Source organism: Pagrus major, chromosome 9 (genome assembly GCF_040436345.1).
Source record: "Pagrus major chromosome 9, Pma_NU_1.0".
Taxonomy (NCBI): domain Eukaryota; kingdom Metazoa; phylum Chordata; class Actinopteri; order Spariformes; family Sparidae; genus Pagrus; species Pagrus major.
This window is the reverse complement of record NC_133223.1, coordinates 8,363,530-8,386,076: the sequence shown is the minus strand read 5'-3', so window position 1 is coordinate 8,386,076 and position 22,547 is coordinate 8,363,530. Positions and strand designations below refer to the sequence as shown.

Genomic DNA, 22,547 nt, shown 5'->3' with positions numbered 1-22,547 from the left:
GAAACTTTTTTAATCTTGTCTCTATGATGTCTTTCTTTGCAGAATGCTACTCTTCAAACAGCCACCAATGGTCAGACGCCTGTCTCTACAACTAACAATACAGTCCAGCTGAAATGCAACTACTGTCGCGGAGCATTCAGCTTGAAGCCCGAAACTCTGGATTGGGAGGTGAGACAGTCCTGAGGAAGAGTTCTCTCACTTTTATTTTATTTATTTATTTATTTTTTTTTACAGATATCACAAAATATCTCTTTCACAAATAATGCTTCACAATCATGTGAAGAAGATTGAAACTAGGATAAGTCTACCTGGAGCTGAACAATGTGTCAATTGAAAATTAATTTTGGGTTTTGGGTACAAAACATACTGTTAATGAATCAGAATGGATCCAAATGTGTTTTATCTAAATGTGTCTGTCTTCAGGATAAGGTCTACCAGTTCTGTAGTAAGGCATGCTGTGAGGACTACAAGAAGCTCCACTGCATTGTGACGTTCTGTGAGTACTGTCAAGAGGAGAAGACGCTACATGAGACGGTCAAGTTCTCTGGTGTTAAGAGACCTTTCTGCAGCGAAGGTACTAATCTCCTCTCTAGGACACTTAATAAATCGGAGCAATTTTCTGGACAGTTTTGAAGAAATCACACTGTTGATTAGCTGTTGATTGGTTTTCAGTGCCTTTTTTCTTTCACGTATGATTTTAGTTGTTTAGCAATTTAATCATTTATGTTGTCTTTTTGTCATTTTAAGCATATTTTTGGTTTGTATATCTGAGGTCTTAACAAAAATTGTTTTCCACTTTATTCATCATTCTCTTTGAATTTATTGTTTGTTTTTTCAGGCTGTAAGCTGTTATTTAAGCAGGATTTTATCAGGCGTTTGGGTCTGAAGTGTGTCAGCTGCAACCATTGCAACCAGCTCTGTAAGAGAGGCGTGACCCGGCAGCTCGGCGGCATGACACGGGACTTTTGCGGCGAGACCTGTGCCAAAAAGTTCAACGACTGGTACTTCAAGGTCCGCTCATTGTTGATACATTAAAACAAATGTATATGTACATAGAATAAGTATATGAATAATGTTCTGAAACTGTCTCTGTGTGGCCACTAGGCTGCGAGGTGTGACTGCTGTAAGGTGCAGGGTAACCTGACAGAGTCTGTGATGTGGAGAGCAGAGATGAAGCATTTCTGTGACCAGGAGTGTCTGTTGAAGTTCTACTGCCAGCAGAACGAGCCCATCATGGTCACACAGAAAGGCCCCGAGAACACCAGCATAGGTACAAACGTGTGTCTGTGTGTCTGTGTGTCTGTGTGTCTGTGTGTGTGTGTGTGTGTGTTAGCTTGCTCTGCAGGAACTAAGGTCCAGCTACAAATTGGCCCTGCATTCCAATACCCGAAGTACCATACTATTTGTTATGCCAGAAAAAGATTCAGTATGTCCCAATACGAAATATGCAAAATGCAGTGTGCCAAAAATACCAGCATCTCCTACTACATCTAGTCACATTTTGCAGTATGCAAGCCAACGTGCCTTTTTGGCTATTCTGACCCACAATCCTCTGCGCAGCGGAAGATCTGTTAAATACGTCATGGTGTGTCATGCAAATATAAACAAAGCAGAGAGTACAAACATTTGACAGCTCATTAGACAGAATGACAGACACTGTAATGACATTTAAGTATAAGTACGATGTTCTTTTTACTCCAAAATTTCAAGCTAAAGCTGCGACAGATATAGGAAGAAGAGGGTCAAAGTTCAAGGCGCACTGTCATGACGGAGTTGTATGTCCCAATTGCATACATACTGCTTGCAACAGTACATACTAAAAGTAAAAAAGAAAAAGTATGTGATTCATAACGCACCCTACCTCTTGAGCACATGCTTACTGTTGTAACAGAGAATGCTTCTTTAAGGGTCAAGTATTGGGGAGTGAATGATGCCAACTGCAACATAATGATACAAAAAACTTGCCTGCTTATGTTACTGTATGTGTCACTTCAGATTTCTTTGTGACGTAATGATGTGATGTTTTTCATTTTCCTCTTTACAGGGCTTGAATTGCAGGGCGCCAAACTAGGGGTAAGTAAGAATTTGAAAAAGGTTTCAGTATCATACAATTGGCATTGAAGCTATTAGATATTAATTGTTACTTTGTATTAACATAGTGTTTTAGTAACTGCCAAAATGTCATCAATTTATCACCTATGAGTTTGGACGTGTAATTCACATGTTTTTTTTAAACCAAGTATTTTCTTACTTATCTACTATACTTATAAAGCAATCCCATAATACGTTTTAAGTTTCAGTATAATAAATGATCATTTTGTAGGTGCAGAAGCCACAATTCTGTTTGAAATGAAACCTGTATATATATGTATATATATTTTTTCTCTGCCATGTTGCAGCTGGTGAACCAGGGTACTGTGGCGTACGCTGGTGGAGGTTTGATGAGGGATGTCAAGAACAAGGCAGTGCTCTGCAAGCCGCTCACCCTGACCAAGGCGACGTACTGCAAGCCACACATGCAGAGCAAACATTTACAGACAGGTGAAGACTGCATCTTACTTAGAAGTGCTAATGATAACAAAAAATGTTTTTTTTCTTTTCAAATCTCTTATATTAATTAATTATTATTAATTAGATAGTTTAGGGCAAATGATATGATACAGTTAATGTTTATGCTGGACTTGAATCAGAGATGTTGTGCAGGGCCAAGTGAATAGCATCTGATTACAGGTAGCATTGCAAAGCACAGCTTAAGTTTGCTATAGTGAGGCAATGGAACAGGCACATTTATGTATTTAGCTTTTGCTGCTAGTCCTTATTATTGCTTTATGAATCACTAATACACAATGTTATGACTCGGCATATCTGTGTCCACAGATGTAGACGATGGTGTGAAGAGGGAGTATATTCCTGTACCCATACCGGTGCCCGTCTTCATCCCCGTGCCCATGAATATGTATTCCCAGGTCACTCCTACTCCAGTTTCTCTGCCTGTACCGGTAAGACATAATCCTTAGCTCATTAACACACATGGGTTATCCATACTACAAGGCAAAGACCTATCTTGCAAAGGTGTTAACATAGAGAAATCAATAAATGGCTCTATAATAAATGTTAAAATGACAGGCTGCTCAAAATGGCTCTTGTGGCTCATGAACAAATGGGTAAACACAACAATGTACTGTACAAATGGTGGTCGAGAAAAATGTATTGGTGTTCAGAAGAAAAAATCTCACCCAACCAAAGTAAGGAAACACTAAAAATCTAAAGTTGTCTGATTAATAACCAAAAAGCTGTATGTCTTGTCCCGTCCAGGTCCCTGTGCCTGTGTTTCTGCCCACCACCCTGCAGGGGGCGGAGCAGATCATCCAGAGCATCAGCGAGCTAAAAAACAAAGTGCCCTCTGACCCACTGGAGGCCGACCTGCTCTCCATGGCTGAGATGATTGCAGAGGAGCAGAAGCCAGGTACCCTCATGAGGGGGTTTGGTGTCTGGATTAAAACATTAGAGATCAGAATACGACGCAAATGGAAGTTATCTTGAGACTCAAATATTTTTCTAAATGTTGAAAAGTGTCAAAGAAGCACGCACAGGGACAGCAATCATAGTTATTTGTTTGTTAAACCACCTTGTTGGGGTTCTTACTCAGGGTTTTCCTGGCACCAAATAGGGCGGTGGCGGTAGGTGCCTTGGCGCAAATCTTTTAATTGGTCATTTTCATTACATTTTAAATTCATGCCAATAAACCAGAATTTCAGATCCTTTAGGCAAATCAGTTAGGTTAAACTGTGGGGGGGCAATATAGACCAACAACATACAACATTTAATGTAGGACCACAAATTATTATCATTATTATATATTTTCTGTTATGTTTACATGAATGAATGTGAAAAAGAAATCCAGGCCATTTAGACAGTCGTGCAGAATTTTTCAATAAGATTGCATTATTTGGATTTATTCATACGTAACCTTTTTCAAGTACATAGGCTTACAGACTCTTAAGGATATAGCATAGCCCACTAGCTCCAGCACCGTAGTACTTGCTGGTTGCTAGTTTTATAATGACAGGTCATTCTGAACTTCAAGTCTGGTTTTAGAATGGAAAGTTTGGAAACTCTACCTGTATTCCAGGACACATTTCATTAGGCACTGAAAAGGAAACTTTTAAAAAGCATCAATTAGCGAACACATAGCCGCCATAGCCTATAATTAATTAAATGTCAATCTTACCACCTCCGTGTGGTCCTCCAAATCAGCACTGCAACACTTGAGGTTCATGATGCCAACAGTTGGTGGCTGTAATAGTGAAGTACAACCAGGGAAAGTGGTGTGTATAGCTGCTAGCTTGAATGCTACACTAGAGGTTGATACAGTTGGAACTTTATTCTGGTTATATGACGCTCATGATCGATAAACTGGGTCTGTTAAAAGGTAAGACGGGCAAGTGTAAGCTAAAGTGTCTGACCAGCAATGCGGCAGTTCACTGGGATTTGTTTGATAATAAGGAAAAAGCCTGACATCGAAAGCTCTTCATACTGGAGGAAATTTCTTCAAGGAAAATTTAAGTTTATTTTTAGCGTAGGTGGCTGCCTCCAAAATTAATATGCAGGAAAAACCCTGTTACTATAAGTGAAAATGTAACAATGATGACGGATACTAAGGATTTATTTCAGTCTTTACGAGGCCAAGTCCTGACGTGAAAGCCAGGGGAACTGGACTAAGCAAAGCTCATGTCAATGTCAAACCTACAAAATCCCAATTTTACAGGATGTTCAGTCAGATGTGAAGAAAGCAGCGTGTGATGACAATGAAGACTGATCTGGCTGTGTTACAGATGTAAAGCCAGTGAAGGTGAAGAGGGAGTATAAAGGGGAGGAGTCCTCCAGCAGCAGCTCTGAGGAGGAGAAGGAGGAGAAGGAGGAGAAGGAGGAGAAGGAGGAGAAGGAGGAGAAGGAGGAGGAAGAGGAGGAGGAGGAGGAGGATGACAAGTATGAGCCCGACCTGGACCTGGAGGCAGACTTCCCTCAAGGTAAACACTGACTGTACATGGAGTTCCAGACCTGTCCATACTAGGCCAGTGAGCCAGTGTCAGTCTGGAGCAATCACTATCATGTTGTAAAAGTCGTGAGTAATAATAGTTCTGCAATATTTGGTATTTACAGGATTGACGGTCAGTCAAATAGATACTTTGGTACACTTTGATAGAACTGAAAAAAAACATTTAGCCATTTTTTTCTTAAATTAACAGTAAAGCTTGTACTTAAATAATTAGCTTCACCTTTTGTTACCATCATTTGCTAAGCTCGACAGATGTCATTGATTTCATACCAGTATATCTGAACATAAAGTGGGGGAAGGAGTCAACATTTTTGCACCTCTGGATCCTTCATCTTGAAGTCAATGGGTTTTTTGAATGGGGTTCTGGTTAGATGTGTAAAATAAGGGCTGTGGTTAACACAAGTGTAAATATGTGTAAATTATTGTCCCGTTTTGTTCATCAGTAAATGCCCACTCATGAATTTTGAAGCTCCTACGTATCATAAAAAAGGCAGATGTTAACAGGTAGCTAATGAGACTACAGAGATGAAGATTATCTTGCTGAACAAAACGTAACATAAATTATTTTTGCCACAGAGCTTATTTTCTGCAATAATCCAAAATACAATAGACATTTTCTATTAGCTTTTTGTCGAGGGGACCAGGGCGATGGGAACTTCCGGATTAGCCTTCAAAAATACATCATCCCTGCAGCACTCCATAAACATCATTCCTGACATTTTTTGGTAATATGAGCCCTTCCATTTATGAGGTGACTGATCCAGCTCTTTTCTTAGGCCAATAAACCTTTTTTGAATTTTTCAGATTGCTTTGTTACTGCTGATAAGCTGCTGAAAGAGGACTTAAACTTGTCTCTTCAAGACATGTTTTCACATTTATTCGGTGCCACCTCAATTTGACTGTCAAGTAAATGAAGAAATGCTCCTGAATTCAAATCAGTCAATTTGTCTGAAACGCTCACGCTGACTTTGTCTCTTTCTCTCAGTCTGTCTGCTTTTTTTCTTTCCATTCATGCTGGTTAGCGAAGCAGCTCTTATGTAACAACATCTGACTGCATGGGTTTTAAAAAAGGATCAATTCAGTAATTGAGATTCAAATTCCTCCCATTGGTTATTTCTGGACTGGCTGTCACCACCACTATCAGGGCGTAGAGGGTTTAAGATTTGATGTACTGTCCAGAGGAGGAGTATTAAGTCATTAACCAAGCCATTTGTTGGGCTACGTTTTTGCTCTTAATAATTTGTCGTCACTGGACTGGTACAAAATTCTTTAGCTCTACTGTGTCTTTCTGGGCCGTGATCGTATGTACTTCAAATGCGGCTCCACCCATGATATTAGGCCCTTTCTTGGGACCTAAACATGATGGCCTCCGTCTGAAACTAAACTACATTTTTGCCCTAAACTGAGTAATTCTCATTATATTCGGATCTCAGTATTTTTGTATCTATCATGTATACATGTATATTTTTTGTTCCACTGTGTCCCTACTGTAGGTCGTCAAATACTTTGTAAATAAACTGGATTAATTAAATCATGAAGAGCATTCTTCCCCTTACAAATTAAAGTGTTTAATAAAAACCCCATTAAGCATTTCTAAATGGTATATAACAAATGGTTTATAGTACAATGTGAGGTAGTTGTAAGTATATATGACGGTTTTGCTGAGTGTGTATTGATGTGCAGTTTTTGGCAACAATTTCTCCTAGGAAGACATCATTACAGCTGTTTTACTATATTATCATTCATTATCTCTTAAAGCAGCCTCCACTTATGGGTATCCACAGGGGGAGTTATAGCTGTTTACAAATACATTAATGAACAATTAAATCTGCTTACAGCTACATTCTAGCCTGTTATAAACTATTTATTTCATATTGATTACAGTGATTATATGTGACAAATAGGGACTTTTGTAGAGAGTTATGTAGATGCAGCTGTTGGACATCTGGATTGTTTGTGCAAAGAGAAAACCACTCCTTTACCTGCAGAAATGTTTATATTTTATTTCTAGCCAGGGAGTCTTGTGATGCGTTTACATTCTCTTAAGGAATTGGGTTACATTTTGGGTCACTTTTTTTTTTTTTATTTCATGTAAAAGGGAACCCAGTTTTCATAACAGGGTTAATGGATAAGATAAATCTGATTTCCCAAGCAAGGTTTCTAATTTCTTAACCATGACCACTGTGCTGCTAATCAAAGCAGACACTGTGTCTTGTGTCTCTGAGGTTGGGTGTAGGGGAGAGATCAGACTATTGACCAGTTGTAGGTGTACATGGATTTTTTTTATTTTGTCTGATCAGCTGCGTAACCCTGTCTGTCTGAATAAGCTGCTCTCTTGAGTACATGTAAATGTACCGACTATGACAGTGTCACTGTACCTGAGGCTCTGAATGCTGATACACTTAGTATCTTAAGAATAAGTCATTGAACTAAATGCTGAGTCACTGATGCCACAATGTATAAGCCCCTAAATCTAACGTTACCTGTTTCCCACCCTGACTGGAATAAGAAACTAATTGAACAGATGTTGTCGTGTCTCAGCCTCAGAAACTGTTCCTGTCCTGGAGGGAATGGACGAGGACATGGGCTTCTCTCTACCTCCAGTCCTGACAGAGGAGAAGGAGGAGCCGGAGCCGGTGCCGGAGCCGGAGGAGTCGACACCTCGACCACAGCCCAGGAAACAAGTATGTACACAAACACATACAGTATACATATTAATACTTTGTAGTGGTCAACTTAAGTTGACAGTGTAGTAATTGGTGTGTTTGTTGTTCAGGGGAACAAGAGGCTGGCGGTCGAGGAGAGCTCAGATCCAGCCTCGTCCTCCTCTTCACATCCAACAGGCAAACAGTCAGAAGGTCGATCGCTGCCTCTCAAAGCCCGCTATGGTATCCATGCCTGGAAACGCTGGGCACTGTCTTCTTCTGACCAATCAGATGACACCAAAGGAAAGGACAGCTCCAAACCAGGTAACCTGCTGCCCTGGTTGATAGTCATATTTGAGAACATGTAGGATATGCTTGCTGACAGCAATCTGTGTCTGTTCCCAGCTCCTGCAGCCCGGACTAAAAGTAACCTGTTGTCGCTGAGTTCAGAGGAGCTGAACATGGCTCTGTCCCGGTTTGTCAGGGAGGTCTGCAGGCCCAGTGGGGAGCGCTACTCTCCAGACAGCATCCTCTACCTCTGTCTGGGCATCCAGCAGGTTGGTACCAAGCCAGAGAATAAAACACCAGCACCTCTCCAGTAAGCCACCAGACCACGGATATAGAAGTAAGGTTAGAAGAGTATAACACTGATCACTGACATTTAGTGTCTCAACAACTTCATGTGGAGCTGTAAGCCTGTCCGATGCTCTCAGAGCAGGGCACTGTTTGACTCTAATGAAGAAGCACATAGCGTTGAAACGTTAGTCCTTTAATAAAGGTTTGTGCTACAGTCCACTTTGGTCTTTGTTCCTTTAGTGTTTTTTCTTGACTTGGTCTGACAGACAAGTGACTGATGTTTCAGTTTTAGCAGGCCAGTTGCTAACTTCTTGTGCCTTCACTGGAAAGAAATCACCCGCTCTGCGGAGTGGACAGGCCTCTTCTTTGTGTCTTTGAAGCATCAAGAATGTGACAAGACATGAATCAATCTGGGATTACAGCTGAGATTGAACATGAGACACTGTTCTAACAAATTTAAATGAAGCTATCACAATCATCACGGTCTATTTACAGTGAAATGGTCATTGTCTTTTTTTAAATTTTTTTATCTTGCCTTTATTTACTCTGGGAGAACACACTGAGGACAAGGAGCCTCTTTTCAGTGTGAGAATGGGACATCGTGCTGTGCACCATGTGATGGCAGTCCTCCTGTTTAAGCCCTCCCCCTCTGTTTCCTGTCCCTCCTTTGTTTAGCCCCTCATTTACTGTCACCTCACTACTGTCTGTATCAAGTAAAGGCATAAATACCTTAAAATACTCTCAAATAACAATTATTAAAAGGAAAAGAAAAACAAAGGAAAGGCATCTTTGCTAAATCTTGTAATGTTAGCAGGATTATTTAAAATGTGTCATTGATTGATCATTGATTTACATACTAAATAACAAAATTTCTTAAAATAAATCAAAAAATAACAATGACATTTAAGAGTGCAACAAAACAATATAAATATTCACATGAAGTAAATATAATTTTTAAGAATTAGCCTTGCCAACTCTCCACTCAAGTTCCATCTTCAGTCATTTTGGGGGTAGGAACTAATCTCAGACTGAGTGTTCCCAGTGGGACGAATATAAGTAGTGCACAGCCTTCCCTCCTGCTCTCACATGTCAGCAGCAGCAGCAGCAGCATGGCTGCAGAATGGAGCGCAGGATGGTCCAAAGGCCTCTGGAGTGTGGCTTTTCTGACAGAAACATGTAAGATTGATTTTATCTGTAAGAAACTGACAAAGTTTTAAAGATTTTATTGGTGTATGTAAAATTTAATCAGGTCATGTGGTTTAAACATTTGAAAATGTCTTCTCCCTTTCTGGGCCTGCTGTAATGTGCCGGCGCCCTTCCCCCACTTTTTAAACATGTTCTTTCATTAAGCTCATTCGTAGGTTTTTTGCAGAGGAGACGACCGGTTTCACATCTTTTAGCAGCAAGCCAGAGAAACCCTTCTTGTTCCACTTTGATCTGAATGTATAGATTTATGTGTCCAGTGATTAAAACTCTTTGCTGTTCACATCCTGAAACACAGTGATGATCTTTTAATATGAGGACACTAAAGTTTAATCTCAGGGAAACCACTGACTGCAGGCTGAGTTTGTTTGACTTTTTTTTTTTTAACTCAAATTTGTATTTGTTTGAAGCATCTCCACGCCAGAGGCCGCAAGGATGACCTGTTTAGCGACCCATGCTACCAGCAATTTGGAGAGGAGCTTAACAAGGTCCTGAAGGACTGGCAGCCCAGTGTGCTTCCTGATGGTGAGTGCAGCCACACAGTCTGATATGATAGTCTGCTCAACGCCTAATTGCTGTTTTGTCACTTTTGTCAAATTTGACTTCCTACATAAGTGATTCACCATATTTGAAATCACTCCATTAATTGAAAACACCTGAAACACAATGTACAGAAAACAGCAAAAAACGAATTAAACAAATGAAATCAGAGGTCAGTTTGGATTGGTGTTCTCATGTGTGCTTGTTAGCGCCCTCCAGTGGAGGTTAAACTGTAGTGCTGCAGTGTCCAATGATTATAACTCTTCTGCTGTTCACATCCTGACACTCTGTGATTGCACTATGATGTAATATGAGGACACTTTTCTCAATACAAACAGCTGAAACAAATTCACAGTTAGTTGCTGGTTATTTTCTAGTGAGAATTGAAATATTTTTTTATCCTGAAATGAGTGGCATCTATTTTTTTTTTTTTCCTGAACAAATAAAATTGAGAAAATATCTCATCTCCATCTCCGCTAGTGAAGAGTGAGAGTCGGACTAAACGTGCTTAATTTCCTAGAATATGTTTTATAGTGTTGCTGTCTTCTGCAGGCTCACTGTGGGGTCGGGTGGAGGAGCAGAGCCTGTGGAGCAGCCGGCAGCTCGGGGAGCAGAGTCCTGCCGCTCTGCTGCGCTCTCTGGTTTACCTGAACACCAAATACTTTGGCCTGCGCACCGTAGAGCAGCATCTCCGCCTCTCCTTCGCCAACGTCTACGGCCCTGACACCATCCATCCTGTCACCAAGGAGACCAGCGTCTGCATCCGCGTGCCTTCCATCTCTCAGGATCACCATGGTGAGGCCTGCAAAACGTACATATTGGAACAATTTTTTATTTTGCTGATGTAATTCAGCCATCGCATATTGTGACATATCTCTTTATACTTTGAATGGGTCAGTTGTGCTTTTTATCTCTCCATTAAACCAAGGCAGCAGTATGATTCACATTATCTATCAGTAAGTAGGTGTGCCTTTTTTAAAGAGCTGCTGTAACCAAGAATAGTAATACAACTCCAGCGGAACATTTTGTACTTGTAGGTTTTGTGACATTTGTGTATATTGAGGATTGATGAAAATTATTGGCTCTTTATGATTCAGATGTTAATATAACTTGATCAGCACTCAGTAGAGCACATACCTCACCTACACCAAGGCCCAACAGTCCCCTTTGTTCACATATTGTACTGTCATAGATACGAGCCACCTCAATCCACCAGATTTCTTTTTCTTCATCTAGATCCAGGCATTATTCCCTGAGAAATTAACGAAAAAAAATGAAAACTCTTTCTAACGGGGACAGGGGAGGTCCTTGGCAGAGGTTCTTATTTATGGAAGCCCATTCTTTAAGAAAAATAATTGATAAAACATCAACTATCTTAGCAATTCAAATCTTGTTAACAATGTTTTATTTTGTCTTGTGGTCCTTCAGTGCAAACGGAGTCGAGGAAGAGGAAGCGTAAGTCGGAGGACGGAGATCAAGACTATGAATCAGACGATGACTCAGGAGGCTCCACTGTACGCTGCCCGGTTAAGAAGCACGAGTGTGACCTATATGACCTCTACAGATCTAAGTGGTGAGTTTAGTATCTATACTGGTGCAACTGACCACATAAAACTTAAAATACACTTTTTCTAACACACCATCTTCTTTGCAGCAATACTTTCCCTCTATACTATTAGTATTTTAATAATTCACCTGATGGTCTTAGCTTGACATCTTAACTAGGGCTGCAACTGATTATTTATCAATGAATGGACTGGTCATTGTTAACGTTTGGTCTATGATATTACAAAAACTGTGAAACAGAGTGAAAATACTGAAAAGAAACGGTGAAAATGCCATTCACAAGTTCCCAGACCTTACATTTAATGATATGAATTTGTCTTTTAGATAACGGTAACATTGTTTCCTCAAACCAATATAATTCATCAGTTTTCATCTGTAGAAAGTTTGATTTAGATAAATTGTTTGTCTTCAGTTGGATTTCTGTTTGAGTCCTGTGATTAAACTCATTGCTGTTCACATCCTGAACCTCAGTGTTGATTATTAAAAGATGAGGACTTGAAATATGAACTATCAGTTTTTCTGTATTTATTCAAGAAGACAATCAAAACAAGAAATTCACACTTCTTTCTTCCCCACCTCCCCCTTTCTTTCCTCATCTCTCCTTTAATCCTGCTCACCCCACTCCTTTCTTTTTGTTAACATCCTTTCAATCATTTTATTTCTCCATCCCATTTTCTTCTTTTTAACATTTATTGCACTTTTCTGTGCTGTCATCTTCTTTCCCTCTCCTACTTTTGCTCCCCTCATCTGTCTCTTATTTTCCCTCATCTGATGCATCCTTCTATCCCAATCTCACCCTCTTCTTGATGCTGCTTTTCTTTTTAACTTTCCTCCATTTTCTTCTTTCCCTCCACATTTGTCTCTTTACTTTCACCCTCTCCCTTCTTCTGTCTGTCTCTGCCCCCTCCCTCCCTCCAGCCCAGCGTTGTTGCGGGAGCGCCTCGATGTCTTCTACGTTCAGCCGGATCCAGCGTGCAGTCCAGACGACCCGCTGTGGTTCAGCTCCACGCCGCTGGAGCGACGGATCCTGGAGAGCCTTCTCACCAGAGTCCTCCTGGTCAGGGACATTTACACAGACAGACAACACCTGGAGGAGGACGATGGGGAGGAAGAGGACAGGGGTGAAGCAGTTGGGGGAGAATAGCAGTCGCTCGGACAGTCAGCAGAGGATAGCTAGTGTGTGTGCACCTCCCCTGTCTTATTGTCTCGTCCTGCTTCACCTCCTTGTTGACTTGCTGTGTCCTCCTGGTGAGGGGCATCCAGAACAGGGAACTTGAGATGATGAGTGGTGGTGAAGAGCAGCCCAAACTTGTACTCTGGCGGAGGAGGAATTCATTTTCCCTCCAGTCATAAAGAGGAGGATGGGCACAGATGTGTCCTGGTGTGTGATGAGAACTTGTTCAGGTTAAAAGAAAGATGAGTAAGAGATGAAGGAGGTGGAGCTGTTATTTGTTATCTTTGGTCAAACAAAGTTAAATCAGGTAGAAAACAAAGTGTATTAACGGTTATCATCATGATATTTTGAAAAGAAAAGATTTTCCGTTGTCAACCATTCTGAGGGCTTAGGGTGTTTTATAAAAGCAGCTTAATTAAATATTTAAACTTAAAACAGCACTGTATCATGTTCAGCAAAGGTCATCAGCAGCCACCAGCAGGTTACAAGGAGGAGGTACAGACACAGGTGAAGGGACAGGACGTGATGGCCCCATGTCCTCCTCGCTGTCGCTCCGTGGATTGAACAGAGGGAGTGGCGTGCTCGGGGTGAAGAGAGTAACTTCATTTTTACAAGGAGAATCAATGAGAGGGAGAGAAGGCAGGCATGAGTTCTGGATGAAACCAGAACCACTACTCAGAGGAGGTGATGCTGTGTCTGTAACGTTGGAAGTTTGAAATTCCCAGCTAGAAGGTTGAAATTCCATCTTTGACATAATTAATAATAATAACTTGGATGCTAATCCTGGTACTTTATATTTCAAATTTCTATTTTAAAGGATAATCACTAAATCTTCTACTTATGGCTGGTGAAACCTGTACAACCTGCCTTTACCAAGCATTTGGTTCCTGTCTCGGTTGCTCTCTAGCCGGCTCTGGTGGTTTTGCAGGTCAGAGTTCACCTTTGACCGGGGGTCTGTACATTAGATTATCACACTGCTAGACTACGACCTGCAGCGTCACTCTTAACACTTACAGAAAAAAAGTGGTTGTAAATCATCCCGCTTATACAGGTGTGACGCAAATGTGAGAGAGATGTCATCTGGACAGTCCAGTAATCAAATCAGGTGTGTGTGTGTGTGTGTGTGTGTGTGTGTGTGTGTGTGTGTGTGTGTGTGTGTGTGTGTGTGTGTGTGTGTGTGTGTGTGTGTGTGTGTGTGTGTGTGTGTGTGTGTGTGTGTGTGTGTGTGTGTGTGTGTGTGTGTGTGTGTGTGTGTGTGTGTGTGTGTGTGTGTGTGTGTGTGTGTGTGTGTGTGTGTGTGTGTGTGTGTGTGTGCGCTTTTAGGTTGTAAACTTAATTAGACTTAAGTGTATTTTGATGCTTGTTAGCATTACATAGCATCACTTATAATGAAAACCTCCAGTTTGGAATTTCTGACTTTCCAACATCTCTTGAACGCAGCACAAAACCAGCAGCCTCTTCCCCTCAGCTGTATCACACATCTGCATTAATTGGGCTGCTTTCATTCCATCCTGTCATCCTGCTCACTGCTCTTCCTCTATCAGTACTGCTCTCAGGCAAAACCGCTGCACCACAGAGGACTTCAGCTCAGAGCAGCAGGAGTCGGGACTGACTGTAAACGTTATCTCTCATCAGACGAACCTGACTGTCTTGTGGTGTGGGGTAAAGGCAACCTACCAACATGCTGCATTTCTTTAGGGGACGCTGGGAGATCCTTCATTCATGCAATGTAGCATTACATGCGTACTAAGCCCAGATTGGGTTGCTTTGAAGTGTAAATATCTCTGAAACAAGGCGGTCATTTGAGATGGAGTCGGCACAGAGGGACACTGTGTAGTTTGGGGGGAAAGAAAACCTCCCACCAAAACCTTCAGCTTAAAAACCCGCCTCCCAAGAAGCCTTTTTAAAAAGACTGATTATTTATTTCTCTTATTAGTTTGCGTGTATCCTCTTTACGTTGGGATGGGGTTTTTATGGGTGCCATTTCCATCTCAACTGTCATTCGTTGAAAACCTGCTGCAGTCCTGCCCCCTCGCCTCTCTTGTCCATGAAAGGGTATCCTGCAGGAACCTGTTTAACATGAAGGACACGGACTATTCAGAACTCAAGACGATTTTGGAACGTTTCCTTTCTGCTTTTGTCCTTGTGTTCGTATTTTCCTGGTGTTTCTCAGTTATTTTTAATCTCCTTTGAACTTAATATTGATTTAGATTGAAAACTGAGGACTTGTTAATACTGTACGTGCCCTACTCCTCCCAGCTGTTTGAGTGCTAGCACTGCAAGGCAAAAGCTTGTATTGTGATTAAGAATTGGTTGGACATATGATATGATTTTTTTTTTTTTTTTTTTTTTTTTTTTACCTGAGTTTCATTTGAATTTGTTTTCTGACTGTTTAAATAAATTGGAGAAAGTGTCATCAAGTTTAAATCAAGTGAAGATTTATGATTTATTTTTTTCCCCTACTTTTTCCTTGATCATTTCCACTTAGAGAATACTCTGAGATGTAAAGCTGGCTAAATTTGACACCAAACAGATGTGCGTCTCCATAACCAGTGCTTAAAATATAAGGAACACCCTCCAGATGTTGACCATAAACATAATGTCTCAAATTTGTCACTGATTAAGAATCAAACATGTCTTCTCTGCATGATCCACGTCACTGCTCCTCCTGACTGAAGTGGATTCACCCGGCCAACATGGTCAGGGACTCCATTTTGAGTTTTATTTGATCTACAGAGCAGGTGTTTCTATTATTTTGTACACTTGACTGCATTTATTGGTCTTGAACTGAAGTGTAACATTTCAGGAACATAGTGGATTTAGGGAGAGAACAGGTCTGGATTTCTGACACCAGATCTGTCACCTTTTAAGTGAAACTGTGGAACTTCAACCTGACACAGGATGAGAGGACCCCGGTGAACCTGGCTGATTCTCCTGCTGGACTCCGAGGCAGTGACCAAACCTGCCACGGGTTTGGACCTACAGTAGTCGCTGTGGCTGGCTTTAATGCCTAATGTGAATGTGCCTATCTGTATATACTGAAAGTGAGTGATTGTGACTTGAGTCTGATGCTATGTGTGTGGGCTGATCTGCTGATACGGTCATGTTAAATAAATGGTTTCATTTTCTAACCAGACTCCTCAATGGTGTGCTTTTATTTGCCTTTAAGTGAAGATGGTAACATGAACAAGGGTCATTATATTAAAATATGTATGAAGAATTTTTCTGTGCTCCTCAAAAAAAAAAACTGATGTCAAGTAGAGAAAAATGTCTTTTTTTTTTTTAAATTAAGTTCTGTTCATAGCCATCGTTTTGGGTGGGTGGCAGAACGTCACTAATCAAAACCTGTTAACATGAGAGTTGAGAAGAGAAATGTCTATTTTGATTTTGGTGAACTGACACTTAAAAGCATCAGGGTTGTTTGCAGAAGATTGTTGATGCAAATCCCCAAAATGAGAGAAAGTGGAATGAAAATCACATATCACTCAGTTAGACGTACTGCAGGGCAAGAAGTATGTGGACACCGGAACATTACAGCTGTATGTGATAGCTGAACATCTTCATGGGCCTCAATCTGCTGCTGCAACAGCCTCCTTTCTTCTGGAGTCAGGCTTCCCAACTGATTTGGAACTGAGCTGCAGCGATTTGCTCCCATCCAGTCACAAGAGCAGTGTTGTAAAGAGTATCCAAAAGCTAGCCAAATACTTTTGACCAATGTAAATTGAGCCCTCGTCACATGAGACAAAGCAGTATGTCATTCTTTCCCCTATATTTCACACACTTCCAGTTCATTTGATTAAGAATATCCATTCACGTAAACAGAAGGGCTCTGCAGCAAGCATCAATGATATCGGTGAAGTGAGATGTCTACACAGAGCCCAAAGGCCCAGCTGCAGTCAGGTCATCCTGCTGCCACCTGGCAAAAGATACAGAAGTATCTGCTGCCATACCACCAGACTACAGAGCAGCTTCATTCCCCAGGCTCTGAGACTCCTGAACACATCCTCTGCATTCCACAAGTGAAATAGTTTTATTTCTATTACTTATTTGATCATTTATTTATATAGTTTTGTATTTGTGAGTAACATAGATGGACTATGACTATTATTTTGTTGTCCAATCCTTTGCTGTACAATGTTACATAACTTGAATCTTGATTCTTGATGCATAACACAATGTTTTTGGCACACTATCTTATATGTCTTGTTGGTCATTGGCCCTGTTATCCATTTTAATGTAAACACTTATAGACATACATGAGCCCCAAGAAGACCATCATCTTTCTCTCCAGCGTCAAGGTTCAAATTACTGCAGCATGTTACCGTTGGCTCGACATGAGGGCCTCTTCCCTGTGCTCTGACCTTTCTCGCTATCATGTCCCATTTTTTTACAAGGTGCCAGGTGGAAATGACAGCGAGGCAGGGGGAGTTATCTGGGAGATGACGGACAGAAGGGCAGGAGGAGGTGCGGCTTGTCGACACCCCGGGGTCAGTACAACAGCCTCAGGCTCATGAGACAGGAAGTCCTGTTGGAAAGGTTAAAGAGGCCAGGATGTGTTGTGTCACTATGCAGAAGTAGTCCTACAGCTCTCCATAGACAAGTCAACATAAAAGTTTTGATAAAATCTATTCTCAAATATCTAATCAAAAATATGTGACCCCTTTTTCTTCTTACATACACTACAGAAAAAATGAACATTACCAGACTACCAACTGTGCCATGAATCACACATGTGATGTTTGTGAATTAAAAAGATAATTTTTCAAGTCAGTAAAGTCGCTGTTTGTCCTAATAATAGAAACAAAATATCATCTAGTTTTGTGTTAAATCACTCAGTGAACTACATCATCTCACTCCACACACGTCACCAACACCAACATGGGCGCCAACTCGGCACAGAAAAAGTACTAACAAGGAGAAAATCACAATAAATCTGCTCATATTGACAACTGCAGTTACAACTTCACTAACACAACTGTTGTTGCTGTGTGGTCTTTATAATGACGTATATTTCCAAAATAAGGTCCCGTGGGTCAAACCAGAAGATGTGTGACTTCGGCTCTCTATGTCCTGTGAAAATCATTGGGTTGTTCATCGTCCCAAAGCATCAGTATTTGATGAGTTGGGGATGAGACTTTCTTACAAAGTGGACCTTTAAAGGTGCACTACGTAGTCTGGTAGAAGAAATTTTAATGAGTATTACAGGACTGTGACGACAATGTAAAGCACCAAAAATGTTCAAATACAGCATACACTTAAATGGATATGTATATATATGTATTAGGAGTGCCTTCCTTTAGGTGGCTAAAATACATCTTGCTGTCTGTGACGTTCAGCAGAACAATGCTCTGCCTCCCTGTCGTTGCTAAGTGCTGCTTCTCCACACAGGAGGAGAGCTGACAGTCATCTACTGCAGGTGATACACTGACTAGAGCTAAATACCTCATACAACCCCACATCAGAAGACCCCAACTATCACTTTAAGTCCAGTGTTGCATCGTCTACGGTAGCCCAGAAAGGACAAACAAAAGACTGGCTCTAGAGAGGGCCTCTTGTGATGGCTGAAATTGGCTATTTCACCATTTATTTCAACACACTTGACTTTAAAATCAAAATTCTGGCCTTACACATCTTACACACATACACATTGTTATTTGGGTATTAAAGGTAGTAATTCTCTAAGACGGCTGGTGACTGTAGTTTTAAGCAAATGTAACTCAGACAGGTGTTAACAGCATATTTGTTGGAGACTGTTTTCAGAAGCGAATCCATACGCATTTGGTACTTAATGAGTATTTTTAGCAGCCAAACGGTGTTTGTGGAATCGACCCAAAAAAACACTACAGTGTGTGTGTGCTCATGGTATTTAATTAACATTTCACCCAATGCAACAGCGTGGCTTTTTGCTTTTTCTTAATGCTGTTTTTAGACAACAATAGAGGTCTATGACACAGAGGAATACAGATGAATTCATTGATGAGTTTGATCTTTTCATTTGTTGACAAAAAGAAAAATAGATACAACTCTATCCTGTCATGAGAGCAGACATTTTACAGCAGACAAACCACAAGAATGACCACAGACGAGGCTGCTTCTGTCTTGTGTCTGAGCGGAAAAGAGCACTGTCCGGTCTCTCCCAATGGGGGGCGCTACGCCCTCGCTGTGAACTCCTCCCTGGGGCCCAGCTGAGTGTTTGTGAGCTCCTGGTTTATCAGCGCCACCATCATCCGCACCAGACATGTTGTTAAACTATAACACCCATCATGAGCCGCAGGAAGAGCTGCAGCTTTGTTGAGCTTCCGTGTTCGGACCCACGTCTGACAAGAGGTTCACATCTGCAGCCGGCGTGAGGCAGCCTCCCCTCTCCTCCCATAAGCCCATGCACACCCCACCTCCTCCTCCCCACCCCCAGCCTCGCCCTCTCACCCTCAGCACAGAAGAAGCAAAGCCTGAAAACTCAAATCTTTTGGAGGCTTTAAGGAAAAACATTCCCCCATTTCACCTCACATTTTTTGGGGGGGGTGTTGGACGGGTGGAGGTACAAAACACAGTGACAAAACCCAATTTTTTGAAGAGGCAAGCTTTTTTCTTTCTGTGCTATCTGTCAGAGTTGGCCAGACTCCAGTAACTTGTCCCATTGATCTAAAGCTAAAACGGCCCCGTGCGCCCACACAGCCAGGCCTGCGAGGGGTGTAAAAACATTTTTTCACCCTCGTGGGGTTTTTTTTGTTTGGGCTCAATCCCCAGCTCTTTCAGGGGGCATAAAGAAAGCGCTGTGCTCAGCAGGGTCATGTGGGCGAGGCCCGGGGTGTAGACTATAGGTGGCGATTAGGGCCTCTAATGTGCAATGAATCCTCTTCGAATCACATGATATGAACTAATGTCGCCATTTAATGATAAAACAACAGCGACTGGGAGGCAAGAGCCAGTGTGTGGGTGTGTGTGTAGATGTGTGTGGGTGTGGGTGTGTGTAGAGGCAGTGTACAGCTGCACAGAGGACAAGAGGGCAGGAATGGATGACAACTGCATTTCTCAGGTTGTGTGCCTCAACACATGGCGCAGGACCGGCTGAGGGACGGGAAAGAGTGAAGCTGGGACAGCTAGGATGTGGGTTGAAGTGCAACACAGATATTTCCCCCAGTTATTCTTGTTTTCATCCTGTTGGATACTTTTGTTTTTACTCATTTATTACATGCTGCTGCTGCAAAATGCACCAAAAATGTCCACTGATCCTCGTCTCTGGAATGTTGCAGAAGAAATTATCTGAATATCTGAACTGTCTACCCCTCTGCAGACACACACACACACACACACACACACACACACAGAAGAGTATAACCTTGGCTCTGACTGGCGGTGAGGGAGAGTGGGGGGCTTGGATTAGGTTAAATTTAGGATGGCCTGACCCTATTTGGAGAGCTATCGTGAAGCAGTGAGTGCAGAGATCCCTTCAGCGCAGAGTCACCAAACCCATCTTTTTCCAAAACGCCCCCCGACACATCAGCCAGTCTCACACACACACACACACACACACACACACACACTTACACACACACAGTATTACAGTATTCCTCTTGAAGCCAGGATACAGTCTCCTCTCCCCATTTCCTTGTCAGGAGCTCCTCTCCTCCTTTTCAGATCGTCCTGCAAGACTAATATTTGACCCACAAGTTGATATTGAACAGTATTACAGCTCTAAGAGGTTTGTTGATGAAGTGAACTGCAGTTGGGATCTTTGGCCTCTAAAACACAACAGGGTGTTGCAGAATGTTTTGTCACTGTCAAGTAATAAACTTTATTTATAGAGCGCCTTTGAAAAAGTGCTTTGACAAACAAGCAGAGGCAGGAAACTCAGGATGACAGTACTACAGAAGAAACAGTCAACAGTCGAGCCAAACACAAGGAAGCTGAGTCTAAGGTGAGTTCAAACAAGAAGGCAGAACAGAAAATGTAAAAATACAAAAAGATGACACCACATCAGAGGAATTAAGAACAGATTAAAAGATTAAGAGTAGTAAAAATGATAAAGGATAATACATAGATGAACAGTAAGCGAATAAAAGCAGTAAAGGATGGCAAGAAACACATGAGAGGAATTAAAACCAGATAAATGGGCTCAGAGCAGTAAAAGGAATAAAAAGATAGAATGATGAAAAATCTGTTTAAATGATGACTTCACATGAAAGCACAAAGGTAAGTTTTAAGAAGTGATTTAAACAAAGTTACTGATTCTGCGAGCCTTATCTCCTCAGGTAGGTTGAGGGGCTCTGATGGCAAAAGTGCTGAAAACATACTGTGATTGTAGTTTTATTGCAATGCATGTTGATAAAGCTGCAGTCCTTCACGCAGCAGCAGCCACATGACAGGAACAAAACTGTGGTCGACTGTTTTTCAGCTATCATCATCATCATCATCATCATCATGAGAATGATATCAAGTGAGTATAAAGTAAGTACAAGTGACCTGCAGAGTGCAGGACTTCTGCACACTGCAGGTCACTTGTACTTACTTTATACTCACTTTATAAGGTTGGTTGGTCAAACTTTATCATCCTTTGTCAAATTTGAAACTATAACATATACATTTATCAGGTTATGATTGTTAATGTCCTTCAAAGGACTGTTGTTTGAAATTCTCCTTGGCCTTATACACTTATACAGTACATCAGACATGGTGCCTGCAGCTGTCAATGCTTTTCTGAGCTTGTCCCTTACAAGTTAAATAACAATCATTATATTTAAGACTCATTTTTTAAAACAGCACAAGCATGATATACAGTATATTAACTTGTAAGCAGTCCACCAATCAGACAATACCAGAAACACCTCACAGCAACCGGACAAATTCATGTTAATAACCTCCATCAGCTGGAAACAAACAGGACGCAACTTCGCCAATAACAGTTAATAACTAATAATAAACTAGGTGTAAATGATAAAAGAGACACTTAGATATATTATGTTGATGTTAAATTTTTTATTTACATTTTCAGAAACCACTGAACACTGTTAAAATACACAAGCAATACATCAACTGACCATAGGAAAACTCTAACCACCACAGGACCCACATCATGAACAGAACATCCTGGTGTTGAGATGACTTGGAGCCTCACATTTTCAGATCCCCCTCGTAGTCACACAATCAACTACCACATCTCTAAATAAAAATGCCAAATTGAGATAGCTTCATTACATTGACGACCCCTGTTCACATGTCAGGAAGAGGAGCCGCAGGAAGACCAAACCGGACTGAAGCCGACCTGGTTCTGTTTCCTGCTCTGAGCTCAGTGCTCTGCTCCTGACAGGTCACAGAAGGTCGTTGTGGTTCAGAGTGAAGTGAGGAGATGCTGCCCTCCACCTGACATGTTTTACATTTGTGTTAATATATGTTTGTGCTTTAGTTGACTTTAGGACCGATAGAGATAACATTTCATGTCTTCATTCATTTTTAGGGAACACCTTTAGAGAATAATGATGAGTGTACCCACCCAGTGCATTCAGCACTCAGGTGAAGTCAGCCAGGTGCATTGTTGACGCTGTGCCCATACCCTGAGCTGACCTGTAGGTGTCCCCGCAGAGCTGACCTCTCCTCACATAATTCTCTCATAAAGCTTTTTCTCCCTGTGCAGCCCCCCTCCCTCTTTCAACAGACAGACAGTCAAAACAAGCCGTCCCACATGACCGCACACTGTACAAATGCTGCAACATTACATCATTTACAGTACTAACAACTATGTCGTGTGTGTATAAAGGCCCTTTTTAAGTGAGTTCATTGTCTAGAT

General features: G+C 41.4%; 1 protein-coding gene across 1 annotated transcript in view; it reads left to right on the top strand.

The window, feature by feature from the left end:
- Window positions 1–13,891, top strand: part of zmym2 (zinc finger, MYM-type 2) — a 35,577-nt gene extending 21,686 nt beyond the window's left edge. Inside the window, exons 10-25 of the mRNA XM_073474009.1 lie at window positions 43–168; window positions 424–574; window positions 839–1,011; window positions 1,105–1,270; window positions 2,045–2,073; window positions 2,400–2,541; window positions 2,878–2,999; window positions 3,316–3,466; window positions 4,836–5,030; window positions 7,601–7,743; window positions 7,836–8,028; window positions 8,110–8,261; window positions 9,894–10,008; window positions 10,576–10,818; window positions 11,452–11,596; window positions 12,508–13,891. Coding sequence (XP_073330110.1) covers window positions 43–168; window positions 424–574; window positions 839–1,011; window positions 1,105–1,270; window positions 2,045–2,073; window positions 2,400–2,541; window positions 2,878–2,999; window positions 3,316–3,466; window positions 4,836–5,030; window positions 7,601–7,743; window positions 7,836–8,028; window positions 8,110–8,261; window positions 9,894–10,008; window positions 10,576–10,818; window positions 11,452–11,596; window positions 12,508–12,733 — 2,472 coding nt within the window. The 3' untranslated portion in view covers window positions 12,734–13,891. The remainder of the gene's footprint in view (window positions 1–42; window positions 169–423; window positions 575–838; window positions 1,012–1,104; window positions 1,271–2,044; window positions 2,074–2,399; window positions 2,542–2,877; window positions 3,000–3,315; window positions 3,467–4,835; window positions 5,031–7,600; window positions 7,744–7,835; window positions 8,029–8,109; window positions 8,262–9,893; window positions 10,009–10,575; window positions 10,819–11,451; window positions 11,597–12,507) is intronic.
- Window positions 13,892–22,547: the final 8,656 nt, after the last annotated feature.